Genomic DNA, 22,683 nt, shown 5'->3' on the forward strand with positions numbered 1-22,683 from the left:
ATCAACATGAACATGTAAATGATCTCAAAGTTGTATTCGAAAGGATTCGCAAATTTAATTTGAAAATGAATCTGCTTAAATGCGCTTTTGGTGTGTCATCCGGTAAATTTCTCGAATTTATTGTACGCCATAGAGGGATCGAAATTGATCCCGATAAAATTCAAGCAATAGTGGAACAGGTGTAAGTCTGCTAGGCTGTAGCTCAAGAGAAAGCCTACCACCTGAGTCAAAGAAAGTCGAGCTATTTGTTATTTAATTAATAAATATAAAAATAAATAAAATGCATAAATACCTTCATCCATATGAGGAAACTCATATGGGCTCGGAGAAGTATGTGTAGTATCCAGGCAAACTGCCTCTAAAGCAGAAGAGACAGGAAGAGTGTGGGGAGTGTCCTGTATATCAACAGAAGCATGCCGAGATGCTGAAAATCAAACAGAGAAAATATTTTAAAATATGATATGATATTTAAATTTAAAATATAATACCCAATTGAGGTAAATGTGTAACCTGTATGCTCGTACGAAGTCCTGCTCCTAGGTCGACCCCTCTCTAGAGAAGGAGAAGTAGGCCTACGCCCATGCGAGGAGGCTACAAATATTATAATTTAATCATATATGTGTGTATGAGAGGATATATATAATAAATAAAATAACAATACTAATATACGTACCAGGGTAGCCACGTCTATAAATAGGCTCGGGACTCCTCTTTCGCCTTTTATCTGACGCTCAATAAGACTCTGTACGTGCGGGAGTGTAATCCCTCGAGCCTGACGAATGCCTCGATCGGCCAATGCCCTTGATCCTCCTACTGTATCTCTAAATGCCTAGCTCAAAAAAGGAGGAAAAGATGTGTCGAATCCAGAGCAGCCGCAAGTGTGAAATGCCGATAGGAGCATCTGTATGTGCTATATAAAACCGAGAACTCGTCCCAAATCGTAGGAGAAAAGCCCAAGTCATGGCGGCCACCTCAAGACAAGCTCAAAATGAAAAAGAACTGAAATGGAGATGATCTGTCACCCTAGGAAGTGTTGGAAGTCCATCCAAGGGAGTGGCCTGAACAAAACCAAAATGTCACGCTACTTTATTTGGGTTATACCCCTCCAAGACTATAGAGCAATCTTTCCTGTAACAAAGTCATCCAAGTCTCATGCTGACAAAGTAAGAAGCACTAGGCGCAAAGCCGCTCCTGGAAAGCAAAGTAGGCATGCCCCTCTCTGTCAAAGAATCTAAAAGTGAAACTCCTAAGCTCCGGAAGGGTAAATCTCCAACTGGGGACCTGTAAACTAGTCTAAAAAGACTGGCCATGTGTAAGGGTGCAAAGAAAAATAATCTGATCTGAGCCCTATCTATAGCTGTCTAGCTGAGAACCCCCTAGCTAACTAGATTAATAGGGGGAAGAAGTGATCTGAATAGTGGCCCAGTGACTCAGCGCAACAAGCTCCCTATACATATATATGCACCCACCATGGACATAATGCCATGGTACCTCAACCACACGCTGTTGACGACTATAAAAGGCAGAAATCTATCCAAAACCTTAGTATATCAGTGCAATTGCGGTCAGGGCTAAAGAAACCTGTCTCACACTAGCAATCAGGTTAGCCATCACAAGCGTACTGGGATGAAAGGATCTATCCTGACTCAGAAAGACAAAACTGCACAACCAAGTGGCTACCAAAGCCACCAAGGACATCTCCTCTAAAATCCCCCTAATGGTAACTAGCCAAACTCCTGCTGTCGAACCAGGCTCAAAAAACTCAACTGAAGCCTGCTCGTTATACTAAAGATATATGTCAAAGGGATCATGGGGCTGAGCAATCAACAATACATATGCCTCTTGGAGCAACAAACTCTTAATCCAACTATCCAAGGAAACTACAGTTACAAAGCGGTGACCTCTATATCTCAGAAGGCGATAATAATGGGTTAAACTCTGGTGAAGACCATCTGAGTAAACAAACTCTCCCCGTCTCAAGTGACCAGCTGGCCGACGCCTGAACAAGTCGTAGTCCTGAGAAATGCACTCTTCGTAAGGAATGCCCAAAATATGTAGGTCAGAAATCAACTGCAAATCCTAAAGGGTAATCGTCATCTCGTTCGGTCCAATCCAGCAAGTGTTTGTGGTACTATCCCAGTGCTCCACTAATGCCTGAAGCCAAGAGTACGAAAGCCAGCTATAATCAAATAATGAGGCATAAATGGCTTTGTAGACGTCTGCCTGCTGAAGTACCATGTGATGAGCTCTCAGGACGTATCGAGTCCAACAAACATAGCCCTTCAGCAAATTGAAAGGCCTCCCAAATATCGAATCATATTGTTGTTCTTCAATCCCATGGCGAGATAAACTATAACTCAACAGTCTAATGGTATCGATCCGCTCTACAAGATCTGCAGTAGGGTGTAACACATCCTGAGCTCCATAACTCAAGCCCTCGATGATCCGATCCAAAGACCTGCCATTACTGTGACGAAGCCTGCGAGTAACTACCCAATCTGTAGGATCATGCCCTACAGAAAGCTCTGACTAAAAAGCAGGTAATCGAGGTGAGCGAATGAACAACCCAGCATATGTACCTCTATTCATCAACATCTCTTGATGCCATGACAACCGATTTCTAATGGAGGCAGACTGGATGAAATCACATCTGTCAATCTCCCTCCAAATATAATTCTCAGAAGGCTCGGTATCAGGCATTGAGCGGAGCCTGATCCAATCAAAAGACATAACCTGAGAAAAGGAAGAGAATCTATCAAGTTTGAATATTCAAATAATGTTACAACAAATTTATTGTGTGAAAACACCCAACAAATTTGTTGGGAGTCAATTTGTTCAAACAAGAACTAGATTTCACATTAAATTAAAGCTGCAGTTAATTTGCTAAACAAAAGAAGCAAATAATATTTCGAGTTTCTGATTTAAAGAAGGCATATAAAACTCATATGTGTCAATTATTTTATATATGGACACCAATGATCAAATCATACGCAAAGCTTTCGACTCCAATATGCATTTGGAATTTATATGTCCATCCATGAATACTAATAACTTAGCAAAAGACATACACATTGAGATAAATAAGAATTTGACGATTTGGGCTCATTGGATTCGTCACGCCGAGCCGCTTGATTCGACTATCACGCTTAGAAGCTGTTTGGTAACCAAATTTATGGTTTGAACCTTCCAAATGTGCTTCGAGGCCTTGATTTGGATCTATTTGAGCTCGGATTGGACTGAATTTGGTGTCTTTAAATTCGTATTTCCAAGACATTCAGTTCGACTATAAGTTTACTGAAATCGGAGTTCATATGATCACCGATTTAATTTTTGAAGTTTCTAACTTAATTTTGTCTCGAAATTCATGTCTGGTCAAGATAATTTATTTTGATGATATATCAATTATCAAACTCAGAAACATATCTATGGCATATGAATGGGGAAAGTTTTCTTTTAATCATAAACCAGTTACAAATACTTCTATTGGGTTCGGTTTGGTCATAGTAATGTCAAACTTAGGTGATATCAACCCCAAAGGCATGAAATAAATTTCATTCCTGAAGAATAATGAGCTAGCAAAAGAATGATAATGTCGATCTGCCTTACATAAACATCATGAAGATTTTGAGTGTTTTTTCTGTGTTATATGACATAAGGTCATAGGAAATCTATATGGGAAATGACTTTTTCCTAGATTTGAATCTGTCAAATTCCAAGATTTAATCATTAGTATTATCTTCTTATGCTATAAGAAAATTGTTTCAAATAAAAAAAAAATGACTATCATTAACGACGTATGAGAACCTTGATATCAAGCACAAGAATTAATCTTGAACACCCAACAGTTAGCGGGTATTGTAAAGAGCAAAATAATGAAGTCCAGTTATCATTGAAATGCTCTAATTCATTTGAATTATGGGAGCAAGATTCTAAAAGCAAGGATATGAGAAAGAGTATTAAATAATATAACAACATAAAAGTGTTAATTGGTAACTGTCTTCCCACGTTGCCAAAACCAAATAGTGGTTTAGTCACCACACCCCCACGATCTAAAAAAAGGGGTACATGTTGTATAAAATGGACGATAGAAAACAAACAAGTTTTTCTGATGCATATCGGCTTCAGATAGTCAGAGGAGGTTTTCTTTTCTTTTTTCGAGTTTTCCTTACTCACTTTCGGAGCTTCCTGTCTGCCAGTGATTCAAGGCCAACTACAAGAAGCACATGTCATCTATAACCCAAGGTTCTTGCATAGCCTCCTCGACTCTGTCCGTCTCTGCCGTGCCTGTCGGCTTGCTCTCGTTTGTCTCCGGCTTGAGACCAATCAGAAGAAACCTTGTCGTCGACCTCCTACATCGCCAAGCCGCATAAGGTTGGCTTCCCAACTCGAACGGAAGAACCACCTCCGATTCTACTCTCCGTCTTCGATTCTTTTACACAAACAACAACAAATCAATCAGCTCCAAGCCGATTCCCGCATCCCTCTACAAGCCCGAACGGAACAAGGCTGCTCCGACTTCTCTCATGTCCAACTTTGCCTTTCTTGCGTGCGAACGAACCTCACAAGCCAAGTTCCTTAGTTTATTCTCTTATAGGTGAACAAGAATGTGATTTCAGAATTTCACTAAGCATCTACATGATCCCCTTTATTTGTAAAAGTCAGTTTCATTCCGCCATTTCAGCAAGAGCCGTTGGAACAAATAGTAAATACAAAAAAGATGATTATATTCAAATGCAATCATCATATTTTACTATTAGTAATAATTATAATTCATATAGTTATTAATAATAAGAAATCTTCATCAAATCAAATGCTTGCAATTGTCAAAGTGAAAGGCATCACAATGGGCGACTAATCAGCCACAATAAGCAACAATCGGCAAACAATAATCAGCAATCGAATACATATTCCGGGACTCGACAGCATTTTGAAGACCCTGGCCGTCGATTCGCTCCGACCGGGCGGACTTTGAAAGGGTCAAATGCCCTCCTTACCTCCCGGTGCCGGGGAGGGGACGCCGGAAGGCTACCAAAATTTTCTTAAAAATCTAGGACGCAATCAAATTTCTGAAATGCAATCTTCGACAATCTCTGACATATAATCATTGCCAATCAAAGCTTCTGAAGACCAAATCTCCTCACCGTCGATTTGATCCAGTCGAGTCGAGCTACTCCTTACCTCTCGGCACTGAGGAGGGGACGCCGGGAGGCTGCCGAAATTTTTTAAAAATTTTGGATTTAGAATTTTTTTTTGACTTATTCAGATTTCTTTTGGAAAGATTGAAAAATACTTAACCAATTAAAACTGCAATCTTAACATGATTTTAATTAATCAAACCAATTTTTAAATTTAAAGAATAAACCAAACTTTGAAATAATAATAATAAGTTTAATATTTAGCAAAAATGAGTAATTTAAAATCAATCAAACAGTCAATCATTTAATTTTAATTAAATTTAATATAATTATTTATTATTATTATTATTAGTATTAGTATTACTATTTCAAAGTTTGATTTATTCTTAAAATTTAAAAATTGGTTTGATTAATTAAAATCATGTTAAGATTGCAGTTTTAATTGGTTAAGTATTTTTCAATCTTTCCAAAAGAAATCTGAATAAGTCAAAAAAAAATTCTAAATCCAAAATTTTTAAAAAATTTCGGCAGCCTCCCGGCGTCCCCTCCTCAGTGCCGAGAGGTAAGGAGTAGCTCGACTCGACTGGATCAAATTGACGGCGAGGAGATTCGGTCTTCAGAAGCTTTGATTGGCAATGATTGTATGTTAGAGATTGTCGAAGATTGCATTTCAGAAATTTGATTGCGTCCTGGATTTTTGAGGAAATTATGGAAGCCTTTTGGCATCCCCTCCCCGGCACCGGGAGGTAAGGAGGGCATTTGCCCATTTCAAGTCCACCCGGCCAGAGTGAATCGACGGCCAGGGTCTTCAAGATGCTGTCGAGTCCCGGAATATGTATTCGATTGCTGATTATTGTTTGCCGATTGTTGCTTATTGTGGCTGATTAGTCGCCCATTGTGATGCCTTTCACTTTGACAATTGCAAGCATTTGATTTGATGAAGATTTCTTATTATTAATAACTATATGAATTATAATTATTACTAATAGTAAAATATGATGATTGCATTTGAATATAATCATCTTTTTTGTATTTACTATTTGTTCCAACGGCTCTTGCTGAAATGGCGGAATGAAACTGACTTTTACAAATAAAGGGGATCATGTAGATGCTTAGTGAAATTCTGAAATCACATTCTTGTTCACCTATAAGAGGGGCTAGATGACCTGTGCTTCTTGTAGTTGACCTTGAATCACCGAGGGACAGGAAGCTCTGGAAGTGAGCAAGGAAAATCCAAAAAAAAAAACCTCCTCTGCCTATTTGAAGTCGTTATGCATCAGAAAAACTTTGTTTGTTTTCTTTTGTCCATTTTATACCTGTACCCCCTTTTTTTTAGATCGTAGGGGTGTGGTGACTAAACCACTATTTAATTTTGACAACGTGGAAAGATAATTACCAATTAACACTTTTATGTTGTTATATTATTTAATACTCTTTCTCCTATCCTTGCTTTAATAATCTTGCTCCCGTAATTCAAATGAATTAAAGTGTTTCAAGATAACTGGACTTTATTATTTTGCTCTTGGCAATACTCACTAACTGTTGAGTGTTCAAGATTCATTCTTGTGCTTGACATCAAGGTTCCCATACGTTGTTAATGATAGTCATTTTTTTTATTTAAAACAATTTACATAAAGCATTAGAAGATAATACTAATGATTAAATCTTGGAATATGACATATTCAAATCTAGGAAAAAGTCATTTCCTTGTATAGATTTCCTATGACCTTATGTCATATAACACAGAAAGAATACTCAAAATTTTCATGATATTTATGTAAGGCAGATCGGCATTATCATTCTTTTGCTAGCTCATTGTTCTTCAGGAATGGAATTTATTTCATGCCTTTGGGATTGATATCACCTAAGTTTGACATTACTATGACCAAACCGAACCTAGTAGAAGTGTTTGTAACTAGTTTATGATTAAAAGAAAACTTTCCCCATTCATATGTTATAGATATGTTTTTGAGTTTGACAACTGATATATCATCAAAATAAATTATCTTGATCAGACATGAATTTCAAGGCAAAATTAAGTTAGAAACTTCAAAAAATAAATCGAAGACCATCTGAACTCCAATTTCAATAAACTTATAGTCGAAATGAATGTCTTGGAAATACGAATTTAAAGACACCAAATTCAATCCAATCCGAGCTCAAATAGATCCAAATCAAGGCCTCGAAGCACATTTGGAAAGTTCAAACCATAATTTTGGTTACCAAACAGCTTCTAAGCGTGGCATGCTTATAATCGAATCGAGCGGTTTAGCGAGACGAATCCAATGAGCCCAAATCACCAAATTCTTGCTTATCTCAATGTGTATGTCTTTTGCTAAGTTATTAGTATTCATGGATGGATATATAAATTCCAAATGCATATTGGAGTCGAAAGCTTTGCGTAGGATTTGATCATTGGTGAATCGCCCATTGCTAAAATAATTGGCACATATGAGTTTCATATGACTTCTATGAGTCAGAAAATTGAAATATTATTTGTTTTTTTGGTTTAGCAAATTAACTGCAGCTTTAATTTAATGTGAAATATAATTCTTGTTTGAACACATTTGACATCTACCTGAAGTGCTCAAGTAGCGACGAGGGGAAGGCTAGTCTCTCGGGTTTTCCCCTAAACAGGAGAGACGCCGGGAGGCTGCTGAAATTTGGGCTGAAGTGCACAAGGAGTTGGACAATAACAAGGAACATTATTTGGACATGGACTTGTAAATTGAATGAACATTAAATGCACTTAATTTGAACTAAAACATGACTACGAGGACTCAAACTCAAACTTACAAGGACTACAGGGGACTTATATTTGAACATTGAATAAAAATGAGCATTGACTCAAATTTGATTTGGGCCACAAAAAGACTTTAGCTCAGACTTGAACATTAACTTGAGACTAATTTGAACATGATTTGAACGATTTAGTCTCAAGTGAAGAGTTGATTTGAGACTACAATGAACAAGAAATGATCTATGCATGAATGATTTGCAAGCTTTAGAATTTCAAACAAGAATAATTAAATTGTAAGGATCATTGCAATTGAAATGAAGATATTAAGCTATCAAATTCATCATACAAATTGCAAATTACTTTTGAAAATAAAGAAGTGATGAATGTAGTTTGTCTGTAAGAAGCACAAGATTTTGGATGCATGGCTTGATTGCAAAGCCATAATATGATGACTTTAGAGCATCATAATGGATTTACAGTATTGAGCATAACTCACTCTTAAGTGGCAATTGATTGGATAAAAAATAAGGCATGCCATGAACACAAACAATATACCGCAACCATGTTTTCAAGTGATTGAAGATAATTGGAGACAATGAAAGCTCATGATTCTTAACATTATTCACTCACGATCAATGATCAGATGAAGATGCAATCACGTGCTTGTAATCAGCAACACCAGGTTTCCAATCAATATTGAAAGATCGTCATATCAGTTCAAATGTTCATCGTTTAAGAAGAAAAATATGTGAAGGAAGTGTGACTTGCCCGCATATGATAATGAACATGAATATGACGCTTGTAAGAGTACAGAAGTTCAACTGTACGAGGAAGAAGGTCATTTCTAAGCAAAAATCAACAAGGAATGTTGAGATGCTCGTACAAGTGATGATGCAAAATTACAAAGGATTTATAATGAGCAAATCTCCAAACAAGAATTTGCAAATATGGGTAACTCACAAGTAACAATACAAAGATCTTCCAACAAATATCAAATAGCCACTAACAAATAAGAATTCTTACAAGAATTGAGCATGAACATTAGCATGAAATTTTGACAACAACACTTGTGAGAGTCTTTTTTTTTTTTTAAACAACACTTGTGAGAGTCATGTTAGTTAGAATGAAGAAATTGATGATGATGACATCAAGCTCATTGAAAATTATCATCGAAGATAAAGAATTTGCAAGTGAAGTTTTACTTGCAAGCAACACTAGAAGAGGGATAGTGGATTCCCAAATGCATATTGGAGTCGAAAGCTTTGCGTATGATTTGATCATTGGTGAACCGCCCATTGCTAAAATAATTAGCACATATGAGTTTCATATGCCTTCTTTGAGTCAGAAACTTGAAATATTATTTTCTTCTTTGGTTTAGCAAATTAACTGCAGCTTTAATTTAATGTGAAATTTAGTTCTTATTTGAACAAATTGCCTCCCAACAAATTTGTTGGGTATTTTCACTCATAAATTTATTGTAACATTATTTGAATATTCAAACTTGATTGATTCTCTTCCTTTTCTCAGGTTATAGCTTTTGATTAGATCAGGCCCTGCTCAATGCATAATATTGAGCCTTCTGAGAATCATATTTGGAGAAAGATTGGCAGATGTGATTTCACCTAGTCTGCCTCCATTAAAGATCGGTTGTCGTGGCATCAGGAGATGTTGATGGATAGAGATGCATATGTCGGGTTGTTCATTCGCTCACCTCGATTACCTGCTTTTGAGTCAGAGCTTCCTGTAGGACATGATCCTACAAATTGAGTAATTACTCTCAGGCTTCGTCACAATGATGTCTTTGGATCGGATCGTCGAGGGCTTGAGTTATGGAGCTCAGGATGTGTTACACCATACTGCAGATCTTGCAGAATGGACCGGTACCATCAGACTGTTGAGTTACAGCTTATCTCGTAATGAGATTGAAGAATAACAGTATAATTTGATATTTGGGAGGCCTTTCAGTATGCTGAAGGGCTATGTTTATTGGGCTCGATACGTTCTGAGAGCTCACCGCAGGGTACTTCAGCAGGCAGGCGTCTATGGAGTCATTTATGCCTCATTATTTGATTATAGCTGGCTTTCATACTCCTGGCTTCAGGCATTAGTGGAGCACTGGGATAGTACCACAAACACTTGCTGGATTGGACCGAATGAGATGACGATTACCATTTGGGATTGCAGTTGATTTCTGGCCTACCTATTTTGGGCATTCCTTACGATGAGTGCATTCCTCAGGACTACGACTTATTTAATCGTCGGCCAGATGGTCACTCGAGACGGGGAGAGTTTGCTTACTCAGATGGTCTTCACCAGAGTTTAGCCCATTACTATCACCTTCAGAGACATAGAGGTCACCGCCGTGTGACTATAATTTTCTTGGATAGTTGGATTGAGAGTTTGTTGCTCCATGAGACATATGTATTGTTGGTTGCTCATCCCCATGATCCGTTTGGCACAAATCTTCAGTATAGCGAGCAGGCTTCAGCTAAGTTTTTTAAGCCTGGTTCGGCAGCAGAAGTTCGGATGGTTACCGTTAGGAGGATTTCAGAGGAGATGTCCTTGGTGGCTTTTGTAGCCACTTGGTTGTGATGTTTGTCTTTTCGAGTCAGGACAGATCCTTTCATCCCAGTACACTTTTGATGGCTAGCCTGATTGCTAGTGGAAAATAGGTTTCTTTAGCCACGGCCGCAATTGCGCAGATATACTATGATTTTGGATAGATTTCTGCCTCTTATGGTCGTCGACAGCGTGTGGTTGTTTCCATGGCATTATGTCCATGGATGGGTGCATATACACGTAGAGGGGGCTTTCAGTTGCGCTGAGTCACCGAGTTACTATTCAGATCACTTCTTCCCCTTATTGATCAGTTAGCCAGGGGGATCTCAGCAACATATAGGACCCAGATCATGTTATTTTTCTTTGCACCCTTATACGTGGCCAACCCGTTTTAGACTAGTTTATAGGTCTCCAGTTGGAGAGTTACCCTTCCGGAGTTTAGGAGTTTCACTGTTAGATTCTTTGATAGAGATGGTCAGGCACACTTTGCTTTCTAGGAGCGGCTTTGCGTATATTGCTTCTTATTTTGCCAGCATGAGACCTGGATGGCTTTATTACAAAAGAGATTACTCTATAGTCTTGGAGGGGTATAACCACAATAGAGCAGTGCGACAGTTTGGTTTTGTTTAGGCCACTCCCTTGGATGGACTTCCAGCACTTTCTAGGGTGACAGATCATCATCATTTGAGTTCTCTTTCATTTTCAGCTTGTCTTGAAGTGACTTCCATGACTTGGGCTTTTCTCCTACGATTTGGGATGGGGTTCTCGCTTTTATATAGCACCTACAGATGCTCCTACCGGCATTTCACACTTGCGGCTGCTCTGGATTCGACACACATTTTCCTCTTTTTTGAGCTAGGCATTCAGAGATACAGTAGGAGGATCAAGGGCACTGGCCGACTGAGACATTCATCAGGCTTGAGGGATTACACTCCCGCACGTACAGAGTCTTATAGAGCGTCAGATAAAAGGCGAAAGAGGAGTCCCGAGCCTTCTTATAGACATAGTTGCCCTGATACTTATATTAGTATTGTTATTTTATTTATTATATATATCCTCTCATATACACATATATGATTAAATTATAATGTTTGCAATCCCCTTGCATGGGCGTAGGCCGATTTCTCCTTCTCTAGAGAGGGGTTGACCTAGGAGCAGGACTTCGTACGAGTATACATGTTACACATTTACCTCGATTGGGTATTATATGTTAAATTTAAATATCATATCATATTTTAAAATATTTTCTCTGTTTGCTTTCTAATGTCCCGGCATGCTCTTGTTGATATACAGGACACTTCCCATACTCTTCCTATCTCTTCTTCTTTAGAAATAGTTTGCCTGGATACTACACATACTTCTCCGAGCCCATATGAGTTTCCTTATACGGATGAAGATATTTATGCATTTTATTTATTTTTATTTTTATTAATTAAATAACAAATAGCTTGGCTTTCTTTCACTCAGGTGGTAGGCTTTCTCCTAAGCTACAGCCTAGCAGACTTACACCTGCTCCACCAGCTCATTACACCAGTTCGAGTTCGGCCTTGGGTATAGGTAGCTCTTCACATCACCCATCATCAGGTGACGTGGATGTAGAGGACCGTTCAGGCACTGAGTGTATACCTGTTGCCACCACTACTTCTAACGATGTTGGAGGTAAATACTTCTTACATATATTTATTCAATGGCCCTTTTTTTTTCACCTCCCTTTCATATATGTTTGTAGGTGACAGAACAGCGTCTTTTATGGATCACACTGCTAGTGGTCCTAGTGGACTCGTAGTGGAGCAGGTTGTTTCGTCTCCTACTTTTTCAGATTCCACTTGGGTAGTCGTTGGTGACTCGTTGGACGACGAAAAGGACCGAAGGCTTTGTTTCGTTCTCATTTTAAAGGTGAAGGCAGATGTGGAATCGAGGCATGCGATCGAGACCTGCGAGGCGACACTTCGGCACCGTTTGCAAATCAGGTATGGGGCGACTGTTTCAACAGGATTTGGGCAGGATTTGCGGCAGAGCTCATCACAGTAATGATTTAAGTATTTTTAATATATTTTTTGTTTTCTTTCTTTTAGCTTTAGCAGGTAGGTCAACATATGGCTAAAGTATTTTTAAATGTCTATTGCTAAAAAATAAAACTATGGTGAAGTAATAAAAAATAAATGGTAAATTCAATGATTACATCATAGAATTTGATGCAGAAAAAATGTCCATAGGATTGTAAACAAACCGAATTGATCGAGCACTATTTTATTCAAGTTAAATTCATTTATTTTCGTATCAAGTTTAAACTAAAACTTGAACAACACTCAAGCTTTAAAATCTTATTCAAACTTATTTATTTATTTTCTTATTGAGTTGGAGTCGTGATTATGCTTTAATCGAGTCTAACCAGTTATATATTTAATGCTAATGATTTAAATATATATATGTTTATTACTAGTCAATTTTGTTTAAATTAAATTTGATATAATTTACTAAATATTATTAATTTATTTTCCTAATTTCATATTTTCATAAAAATAACTTTAATCTATATATTTAGCTATTTGCATGTTATTTCATCATACTTATTTAAAGTGCATAGGATATAAGAACTTGAAATAAATAATCAAATAAGTAATTACATCAACATTAAATAAGAATATATTGAGCTATTAGTGAGCTACTTGTTCGACCAATAGATGAATATCTTTACGAACAAAAATTAACAATTAAATTAATATTCAAGTTTTTGTTCTTTTATGTGTCAAGTTTTTTTTAATTTTGTTCAATTACTTAAATAAACGGATATTAAAAAGCATTATATAAACAAGTATTGAGTTATTCATTGAATGCACTAGTAGCCTTTCATGTTGATTTTTATCGGAGGATATTCATACCAACTAATACCTTTGCATCTGATCTGAAAGTACTCCTCATCACTATAACGTGCACAAAGCACCTACACCACAAACAAAGAAACAACATCAAGTAAAAGAAACATACAGCAACTTTACAATTCATAGATAGTCTGATAAGAACTTACCGCTGAATTAGTAAAACGAGCGCCATCCAAAGCCTCAGGAACAATCTGAGTAAAGGAACTAAGAATGTTTAAGTCTTGAAACAGACTCAAAATCAGCACCAGAAAACTCATACGCAAAGCAACTTACAGCCAAAAACCGGAACTCATTCTCCCTCTCTATAAAAGAAGAGATCTTCAATAACCCAAAGGATCAAACAGAACAAATAGTCTATTAGCAAGAGTTGCATTTCTTTCCATCAAGGCGATAAAGTGAATAATTTTCAGTGCTCTACCTCCGATCGTGCAATCTCAAACACGGTAACAATAAGGCCCTCTCCTTCACAGGGTTCAACGCTCAAGCTTGAAACTTCCTGAAAACTTCCCATGCTGTTCTTCAGAATGGATAATAAAACAATCTTTGCAGATAAATTGAATTGTAACCTTAGTTTCTTCTTTTGCAATACCGCGCTCGTAGAAGATAGGGGCAATATGGGCAAAGACGCGTCTAAATCCGGGAAGAAAAGCCGCTTGGAAGTTCCTAAGATTGGGAAAAGTACTCCTCGCGCTCTTCTCTGTCGATCACGATGTGATTAGGGTTTCACAGGTATTAAAAAGTAAAAGAGATAAAGCTCCTATATGTTGCTTGTGATCACCTGATAGAAGAGAGCCGAAACCGCAGACGTAAATGTAGCCTTCGGGTGTCAGAATAGACTCAAAATCGGCCTCGTCCCTCAGCTCCGTTGAGTTGCTCGGGAATGAGATCAAGCCCGACAGCAGCGTCATGCGGGCTAGCCTCGCCGGTACCAAATGTGGTGGCCGATATAAGAAGTTGGAACTGAGCGCCGGCGTAGATCCGGTAATCCGATTCCGGCGGTGGTGGAGCGAGGGAAAGCAGTTCTGTAACAGGATAGCTTTCCGTTTCGCGGCAACTGTAACTGACGGTAGAGTGGGCAAAGCACAAGCGAGCATGAGTCCAATTCCGAACTGCCAGTGGGTGTAAGAGCTTCACATGTAGCGGTATCCAAATAGTTTTAGAGTGGGGTCCGGGGTCTAACCCCAAACTGACCCACCTTACCCGATCCGAAGCAATCTTGATTAGCTAAACGGGTCACAAACTCAGATCTGAACTCGACCCTCCTCTAACCCAATTCGACTCAACCAGGCCCACTGATCCGATTGGAGTATGTTCAACGACCGGACAAGCGGGCGAGCACGAGTAGGGTCGGGTGAGAGGGTGAGCACGAGGCGACTCATGCGCAAGAGCGGGTCAGCTCCATATTGCTTTTGGGTTGATCCGAACCCAACCTGAAAGTATAATCATGTCCTAAATATGGAACCCGAACACTACTCGTTTTCAAATGGGTTGACCCAGACCCAAAATTTTCGGGTCAGAATCAGGTTGAATTTTCATATTGTGTTAATATTAAAACCCCTACTCACATACGAGCAGTGGCGGAGCCAGAAAATATATTAAGGGGGGCCTAAATTATTTTTTTTCCCTCAACTTCTTACATCGAGGCTTGGGACTGGCATAGATAATTTTATTTTTTTAATCATTATTTAAGAAGGTCGAATATTAAATATAAAATAATAAACAGCTATAACATAATAAAGAACAATCCAATAGCTATAACACAACAAAGAGCAATTCAATAGCCATAACACAATAGATAGCAATACAACTGCCATAACATAATATAGTCCAATTAAAAAAACTTAGCATATATGAATAAAATGAATAAATAAAGATTAATATTTACAATATATATAAATAATCTACATTTGTTTACTGAAAGAATAAATAAATCATCTTTTTTGAATGATAGATAGATTTGTATTATTATTAAATAAATATACATATAGATAGTTCCTATGGAATTATATAGAATTAGATGTAACTTCAAGAAGATTTTTCTTTTAAGTTAGATTATATAGAATTAGATGTAACTTCAAGAAGATTTTTCTTTTAAGTTAGATATATTATATGTTGTATTACAAACATTGCATATTTATCATTATAAATAAGACAGAAAAGTACTCATCAGACTATGTTTACAATTATTACTTTGATTTGTGTTAAATTTTCAGATAACTTATCTTGTCCCATTCCTAAGAACCTCATTTATGTTGATCTTTCTCTACTTTTGAAAAGATTAGGATAAGAAAAGTTCCTTTCTCTTGTCAAATAACCTTGATACCTCAAGCAATTTAGGAAAGTACATGTGAAATGAACTCATTATTAGCTCTAAGGTCTACAACATATTGCAAAAGAGGCGATGGTTATATAACATTATGACCTTCACCAGCAGTAAGGTCTCATATATCATTTGTTTTACCTCTTTCAAGTTTATTAAAAAAAATAAGAGTTTTGCATTAACCCATGACTTGAATAACTTTTTCTTCTTTCTAATGACATCATGAGGGCTCCTATGGGCTACTTAAGGAGTCATTCCTCTTTAGCTTATTGTACATTGAGATTGTACCTATGCAATACTAATTAGATAACATAAAGGATTTGTATGCTAAAAAAATTAAGATAAGGAGAGTGTATTCAAATATTCAAAAACTTATCCCATCAATAAATTAATAGTTTTCCCTATGTGATCTAACTCTTTCTTTATCTCATGCTCATTCTAGTCCTTACCCTCAACCTGAAATAAATGAAATGAAGATTGAATAGCAAGCACCATGTCATTATCCTTCTTCTTTTTCTTCTCCTATCTATGCACAAAATTTTGAGCAAAACTAATTAGAAAATCTAATTTCTACTCTAATCTTTAATGATTATTCTATAATCCAAGTTGCTTGTCCTTTGACTCCTGTATCACAAGAAAAAACTAACTCAACCCTTTAAACAAATATAGTTTGAATTGTAACAGATTATTCTTAAGCCCCCTCTCTGCTTTTTCCGCATAACATGTGGCGGTAGTTTTCTTTCTCATAACTCTAATTAAAATAGGCTAAGGAGTATCTACAACAGACTCATAGAAGCCCTCTTCATTAGCTCTATGCATAAGTGTAGGTTAAATAATCACATGCAAAGAATAATATAAAAAATACTTATGAGTTAATTCCTAATAATAATCTAACATATAAACTAACCGTTAAAATATAATAGTTTGCAAAGAACTTACATCTTCATCATCAATAGTGATGAATTATCCTTGCATGTGAGCATTTTGTTACTCTTTCAACTCAACATTATTGACACTATTTCCCCCAAGATACTTTGCACCTTTCCTCCCTATCTATGGGATTTCCTTCCTATATATGGGATAGCTTCAAAATCCTAATATTATAATATTATGGCATATTCAATTATAATTAGGGATGTTAACGAACCGAGCCAAGCTGAGCTTTGGCATGTTCGAGCTTGAGCTCGTTTGCCAAAACCCTTTTTGAGCTCGGTTCGATAAGAGTGAGCCTTTTTTATACATGCTAGAGCTCGTTAAAAACCCCTTGTTTGATCTCAGTTCATGTTTAAGTTCATACTCGGCTCAATTTAGGATTGAAAAGTCTATTAACGAGCCCCTATTCGAGCTCAGTTCATTTCAGGCGTATCGAGCCTATTAATGAGCTCGAGCCTATTAACAAAATTAAATTTTAATTATTTTCATTCGAGCAGATTGTCGACCCATCCACTCGGCTTGCCGACTCGCCCGCCAGAGGCCAAGGAATTCTTCGTAAACCCGACCCATCTACCAGTTTTCAAATGAATACACAATATTCTTCATTATATAGAGCAAAATCAACTACTCATTCATGGTGCGGGACTAAACAAACAGGTTTTTTTTCTGATGTTGTTATGCGTGAGTGGGAGATGCAAGCAGGATCAGAAGCGAAGAACGGGAGTGGATAGCAGGATTCAGGAATTTAAAATTAAATTATTAAATATTTAAATCAATACATTAATTTAATAATATTCAAGCTTGTTAATCGAGCTTCTTCACGAGCTTTAAATAATGTTGTTCGTGAACATAAATAATAATGTTGTTCAAGCTCATTTATTTTGCTATTGAGTATTTATCAAAAGTGTTCAAGCTTGGTCTCTTACCTCATCAAATGAACATGAACGAGCTCTTATCGTGCCGAGCCACAAGTAGCTAGTCGAACGCTCAATTCATTTACAACCATAATTATATTGTATTCAATTGTAACAACCCCATTATATATCATATCCTTCTTGAACAATCTTAATCTCCTCTCCCATGATAGTCTACCTTATAAGCATCCAAAGAATGCTTCCTCATCTTAACCAAGCGAAGTGTCATTGGTTGTCTGAATTAGGAGTGTAAAGTAAAACAATTACCTGTATTTATTAAATTTGGTTGTTTGGGTAATTTTGAGCGGAACAAACGGAAACCATCGGATGTGTTAGGCGTGTATTACGGGGGCTGTTTTGTGTGAGTTAGAAACCCGCTCGTATTGAGCAGGTTATAAATTCATGAGAAGAAAAGCTTCATCGTCGTGCTGCTATTCGTCTTCATTGCACGATAGGCTTCTTCGGCTCCTTCGTTCTTGTTCGACTTTGCTCCGGCAAGCAGCTCCGGAGAGAGTTCACTCCGGCGAGCAGCTCCACTCCGTCGCCCTCAAGTCCGGCCTTCTCCGCTCCAACCTCTTTGTCAGCAACGCTCTCATCCACCTATCCTCGTCGTGTTGTTCGGCTTCATTGCACGAGAAGCTTCTTCGGCTCCTTCGACAAAAGCATCCTCCACCGCACGTCATCCCACCAGACATGTTTTCCGCCGCCCCTGGATATCCATCGTTCGTTCTTGTTTTCCGCCACCCCTGTGATATATATCGGAGAAGCTCTGTTTCTCGCAAAAGGTGAGATTTTATAAATTACTAGAATCCAACGATCAGACTCTTTCATTGAGAAAAGGACGATGATGCTGTAGAGAAAACATGGGATTGAAGTGTAGAGATAGAGGGATATCCAAGATTGGATTTTCTTTACGAAAGCAATGTCGGGTAGGGAGCATCTGGATTTTCATAAGGCACAAATCAGTAAAACTTATTGCCCTTTCTTCAGATTTCAATTTATCAGTAGGTATTCTCTATTTTCCGGATTATTTGGGCTTGGAGCATCTGGATCCACCATCAACTGATTATTACATGATATAAGTCTTAGAAAACTTAAAAGCAAGCGTAATGATTCAAGCATTACATGCTAGATATCTGATTTTCATAACGCACATATAGTTAGCTAATGATTTAGCTTCTCAAAATCATAATCCACAATTATTGGGGCTGATATATGCTCATTCCAATTGCATGCCAGCCATACAGTCGTATTGAATATGCTATGGTTTGTAGAGTAAAAATCCCATTCTACTTACTCAACCACAGACCCACCACCTCGTGCATTTTGATTGAGAAAAAAAATTAGTTGTAATGAATTTTATAGCTAAATACAAGTCTCCACACAAATCAAACAACTTTGAGACTCACCGTGATTTTCCCCCCATTTGATCGCTATTGATCTACTGAGTTATTGATGGCTAGCTACTATTCAGTCCTATTATGATTGAGTTTTGAAAACTATGGTCAAAACATTTTGGTATTCGGCATGTAAGAGGATGTAACATTGGAGAGCAGCAAAAAACCTGTAAACCATAGCATATTCAATATGAATTATATAAAATGTAATTGTAATGAATTTTTTCTATTGCTGTTTTCTAAGATCTTACATTTGTTTTGTTCACAACATGTTCATCTTAGGATGATTCATGCGAGGTAATGGAATTAATTGTCCCTTAATTTACACTAATTGCTATGCTAAGAGTGCTTTGCTTTCTTTCACACATTGCTAATTTATGATTGTTTGTGATGCCTTTGGAGGCTATTTTAGATAAAAAAAATCCTCCAGGGCCATTTTGAACTTAATATATTTCATACATTTAAGTACTTCTACTTGTTGAGCCTTTCAGAATGACAAATATCTGCCCACGCTTTTGTAAGTGCTGTCTTCAAGCATTGAGTTACTAAAAGACATGGATTAGGTTTGATGGTCAACCTACTGGGTAAGATTTTTTTAGTACCGTGCTTTAAGAAAATATTTATAGTTGCTAGATTTGTGAGTCGTTGTCGGGACTATGCACTTTCCCTTTGGTATATAAATAAGTAACATCTTATAACTTTACCAAGTACCATTCCAAATTTAATAAAAACAAACTTCATATTTTAAAATATAATGATTTTATTTTTTACTCGTTCTATCTCATTAATTATTGCTCATTGATTTTTTTTGTTTGAATTTTGATGTTATAGTTACAAAGATGATTAAACCATTCGAAAATGTTGCTAAACTACATCAAATTCAAAAATATAATTATGTGCTCAAAGTGATTTGGATTGTAATTGGTACATTATGTGTACTATTGCAGTAGATTCACAAAGAAAAAAAATAATATGATCCTCAACGGAATATATAACGTGACACATATCTTTTTAGGTTATATAATGGATGTGATTATGACTGTGTTGACATGGTACGCATGAGGCGAGCAAATTTTTTCAAATTATGTGATTTAATGCGTACACGAGGATTGTTGTTAAACACAATAAATGTTCGGATCGAGGAACAAGTTGTTATGCTATTACATACACTTGGGCATAGTGTTTGTTAATTGCTCTGGAGAAACTATTAGTAGGTACTTCAAAGCTGTATTACATGCTGTAGGGGAGTTACGCAATGAGTTTATCAAGCCTCCAACAACTGAAACTCCATATAAGATTAAATCAAGTAATAGGTTCATACCATTTTTTAAGGTATAATCAATTTTTATTCAATGAAAATCTCTCTATTTATTAAGGAATCGTAATTAAACTTTGTGTCAAATTTAGGATTGTATTGGTGCGATAGATGGAACTCATATTAAAGCTAGGGTTCCAAAAGAGATTGAAGCCGCATTTAAGGGCAGGAAACCCTATCTAGCACATAATGTTTTAGCAGTAGTAGATTTTGATTTGATGTTCACATACGTGCTTTCTGGTTGGGAAGGTTCTTCTCATAACACAGCAGTACTTAAAAATGCATTAGAACGATCAGATGATTTACGTGTTCCAACAGGTAAATATTATCTGGCTGATGGTGGCTACTCCACACCCAATGGTTTTATATCGCCATATCATGCCACAAGATATCACTTGAAGGAGTTCAGTTCTATTCAACCTACAAATTCAAAGGAGCTTTTTAATCTACGACATTCCTCATTACGCACAACTGTTGAGCGTGCATTTGGTTCCTTGAAAAACTGCTTCACAATTATAAAATGTGAACCCTACTTTCCTCTACAAACTCAAGTTGATATAGTGATTGTATGTTGCATACTGCATAGTTACAGAAGGTGGCGATAAATTCATTCAATCCAAAGATGAATGGGCTAGAAGAAGCCACTATAAAAGAGGAGAGCAAGCTATTGTAGATGATTCGCGAGAATGACTTGATAAAAGAGATGAAATTGCTCAATTCATGTGGACTCGCATGCAAAATGATGGATATTAGATTTGTTAATTTTATTTTTTTTATGAATTTACATGTAACTTACTAAGTTCTACTGCTTTGTTTTATTGATTATATTGTTGTATGTGGTATTGATTTACATGTAACTTACTACTTCTTCATTTATTTTTTTTATGATTGGTTTTATTAATGTATTTATCATAGTTATAAATTTTGGCGTGTTCAGTACTTACATGTATTTATCATATTTATGTAAGGGATAATGAATTCATCACAAACAGAAATGAACGGTAATTCGAAGGCAAAGAGGAAAATTTGTTTATGGAGCTTAAAACCGGAGTGGATAACAGAATTGCTTCAAATAATGATGGAATATGTAAATGCAAATATGCGAAGTGCACAAGGATTCAAAGACTTTGTGTTTCAAGGTGCAGCACTTAAAATGAAAGAAAAATTTGGAATAGAGGTTGCGTGTGAGCAATGCAAAAATCAAATAAGGCATCAAAGAAGTGTGTGTAGTCACATTCAGGAGTTAAAACAAAAATCAGGTGTATCTTGGGATGAAACAAAGAAAATGATAGTGATGGGTCAAGAAGAATATGCATCACATATTCAGGTATTACTTTATCCACATCAATTAAATTTATATGTTGGGGTTAACAACTTATTTTTTATTCCTTACAGGCTTTTCTCAAGGATGCTGCTTATTTAAATATTGCAATTGCAAATTATGTAGAGTTGGAGATAGTATGTGGTGTTGGACATGCAACAGGAGAGTGGGTGAAATCTGAAAATTCTCAATCAACTCTTGGAACTCAATAAATACATTTAAGCGATGATGAACCCTCACCATTTACAGATGTTGGTGGAGATGAATCAATGCCTACTGAGTGCTCTAATATGCATGTTATAGAAGATTCTACTAGAACAAAAAAGAAACCAATGTCTTCATCTTGTATAGGAGGTGGGGTAAAAAAGAAGTCCAAGGCATCAGCTATCGATTAAAATATTCGTGAGTATATTAGTTTGATGGCTGATAGTGTGAATGAAGTTGCTAACGCAATTAAGATCTCAGGAAAATCTCCAAATCAAATTCGGAATATGTATACTGAACTAATATTTGAGTTAACAAATATTCTTGGATTCTCAGAAGAAGAGGTTGATACGATATATGATAATTTATCAAAAAATCCAGCATTGATATCATATTTTCTTTCAAAAACTACAGATTCGAAGGCTAGATGGATGCGTAAAGAGCTACGAAACTGAATTAAGTTGTTGAAGATTGACATATCTATTAAAGTTGTTATTACTATAAATTGTTTTGTGTTAATTTGTTGTACTTATAACTACGAACAATGGTTTTTTTTTTTATTCGTAAATTTTTATTAATGTTGTTTACATGTTATGAATGAGAATTATGTGATTTATTGATTGGAATAGTGCTGATTATTTTCGTTCTGATATTGGAGATGATGTCCAATGTATAATAGATCGGTCTACTCTCTATAGCTTTGTTTAACAAAAACTCTGCTCCCAGGCGTTGAATGCGAGTACTCTCACTTTTTTCTGACACATAACAGCCTAGCTTTTAATTGTTTTGAGGTATTGTTCTGGATTTGTGTGGTTGATCCCAATTTCTTGGGAGGAACATTTGTTCATATGCTATTGATGAGAAGAAGCCAGGTGTTGAGAAGGAAGATGAAAAGAACTTACATTTAAGTGCAGCTGATGAATTTTCTTTTGTCAAAGTTATAACAATTTCCCATTTGATTTT

General features: G+C 36.6%; 1 protein-coding gene across 7 annotated transcripts in view; it reads right to left on the reverse strand.

Annotated features, from left to right (window-relative positions):
- LOC110104004 overlaps positions 1-14,469 on the reverse strand; it is a 24,891-nt gene extending 10,422 nt beyond the window's left edge. For 6 of the 7 annotated variants that reach the window (XM_020832929.2, XM_020832928.2, XM_020832927.2 and 3 more), the window contains exons 1-3: positions 14,095-14,469; positions 13,883-14,013; positions 13,735-13,812 (exon numbers count right to left, since the gene is read on the reverse strand). In XM_020832929.2, the coding sequence (XP_020688588.1) occupies positions 13,735-13,812; positions 13,883-14,013; positions 14,095-14,410 (525 nt within the window). In that variant the 5' untranslated portion in view covers positions 14,411-14,469. Of the gene's footprint in view, positions 1-233; positions 425-13,326; positions 13,379-13,462; positions 13,508-13,589; positions 13,635-13,734; positions 13,813-13,882; positions 14,014-14,094 lie in introns of those variants that run through there. The other variant, XM_028696811.1, reaches the window with a different exon arrangement.
- Positions 14,470-22,683: the final 8,214 nt, after the last annotated feature.

This window comes from Dendrobium catenatum, unplaced genomic scaffold (assembly GCF_001605985.2).
Source record: "Dendrobium catenatum unplaced genomic scaffold, ASM160598v2 fragScaff_scaffold_847, whole genome shotgun sequence".
Classification (NCBI taxonomy): Eukaryota; Viridiplantae; Streptophyta; class Magnoliopsida; order Asparagales; family Orchidaceae; genus Dendrobium; species Dendrobium catenatum.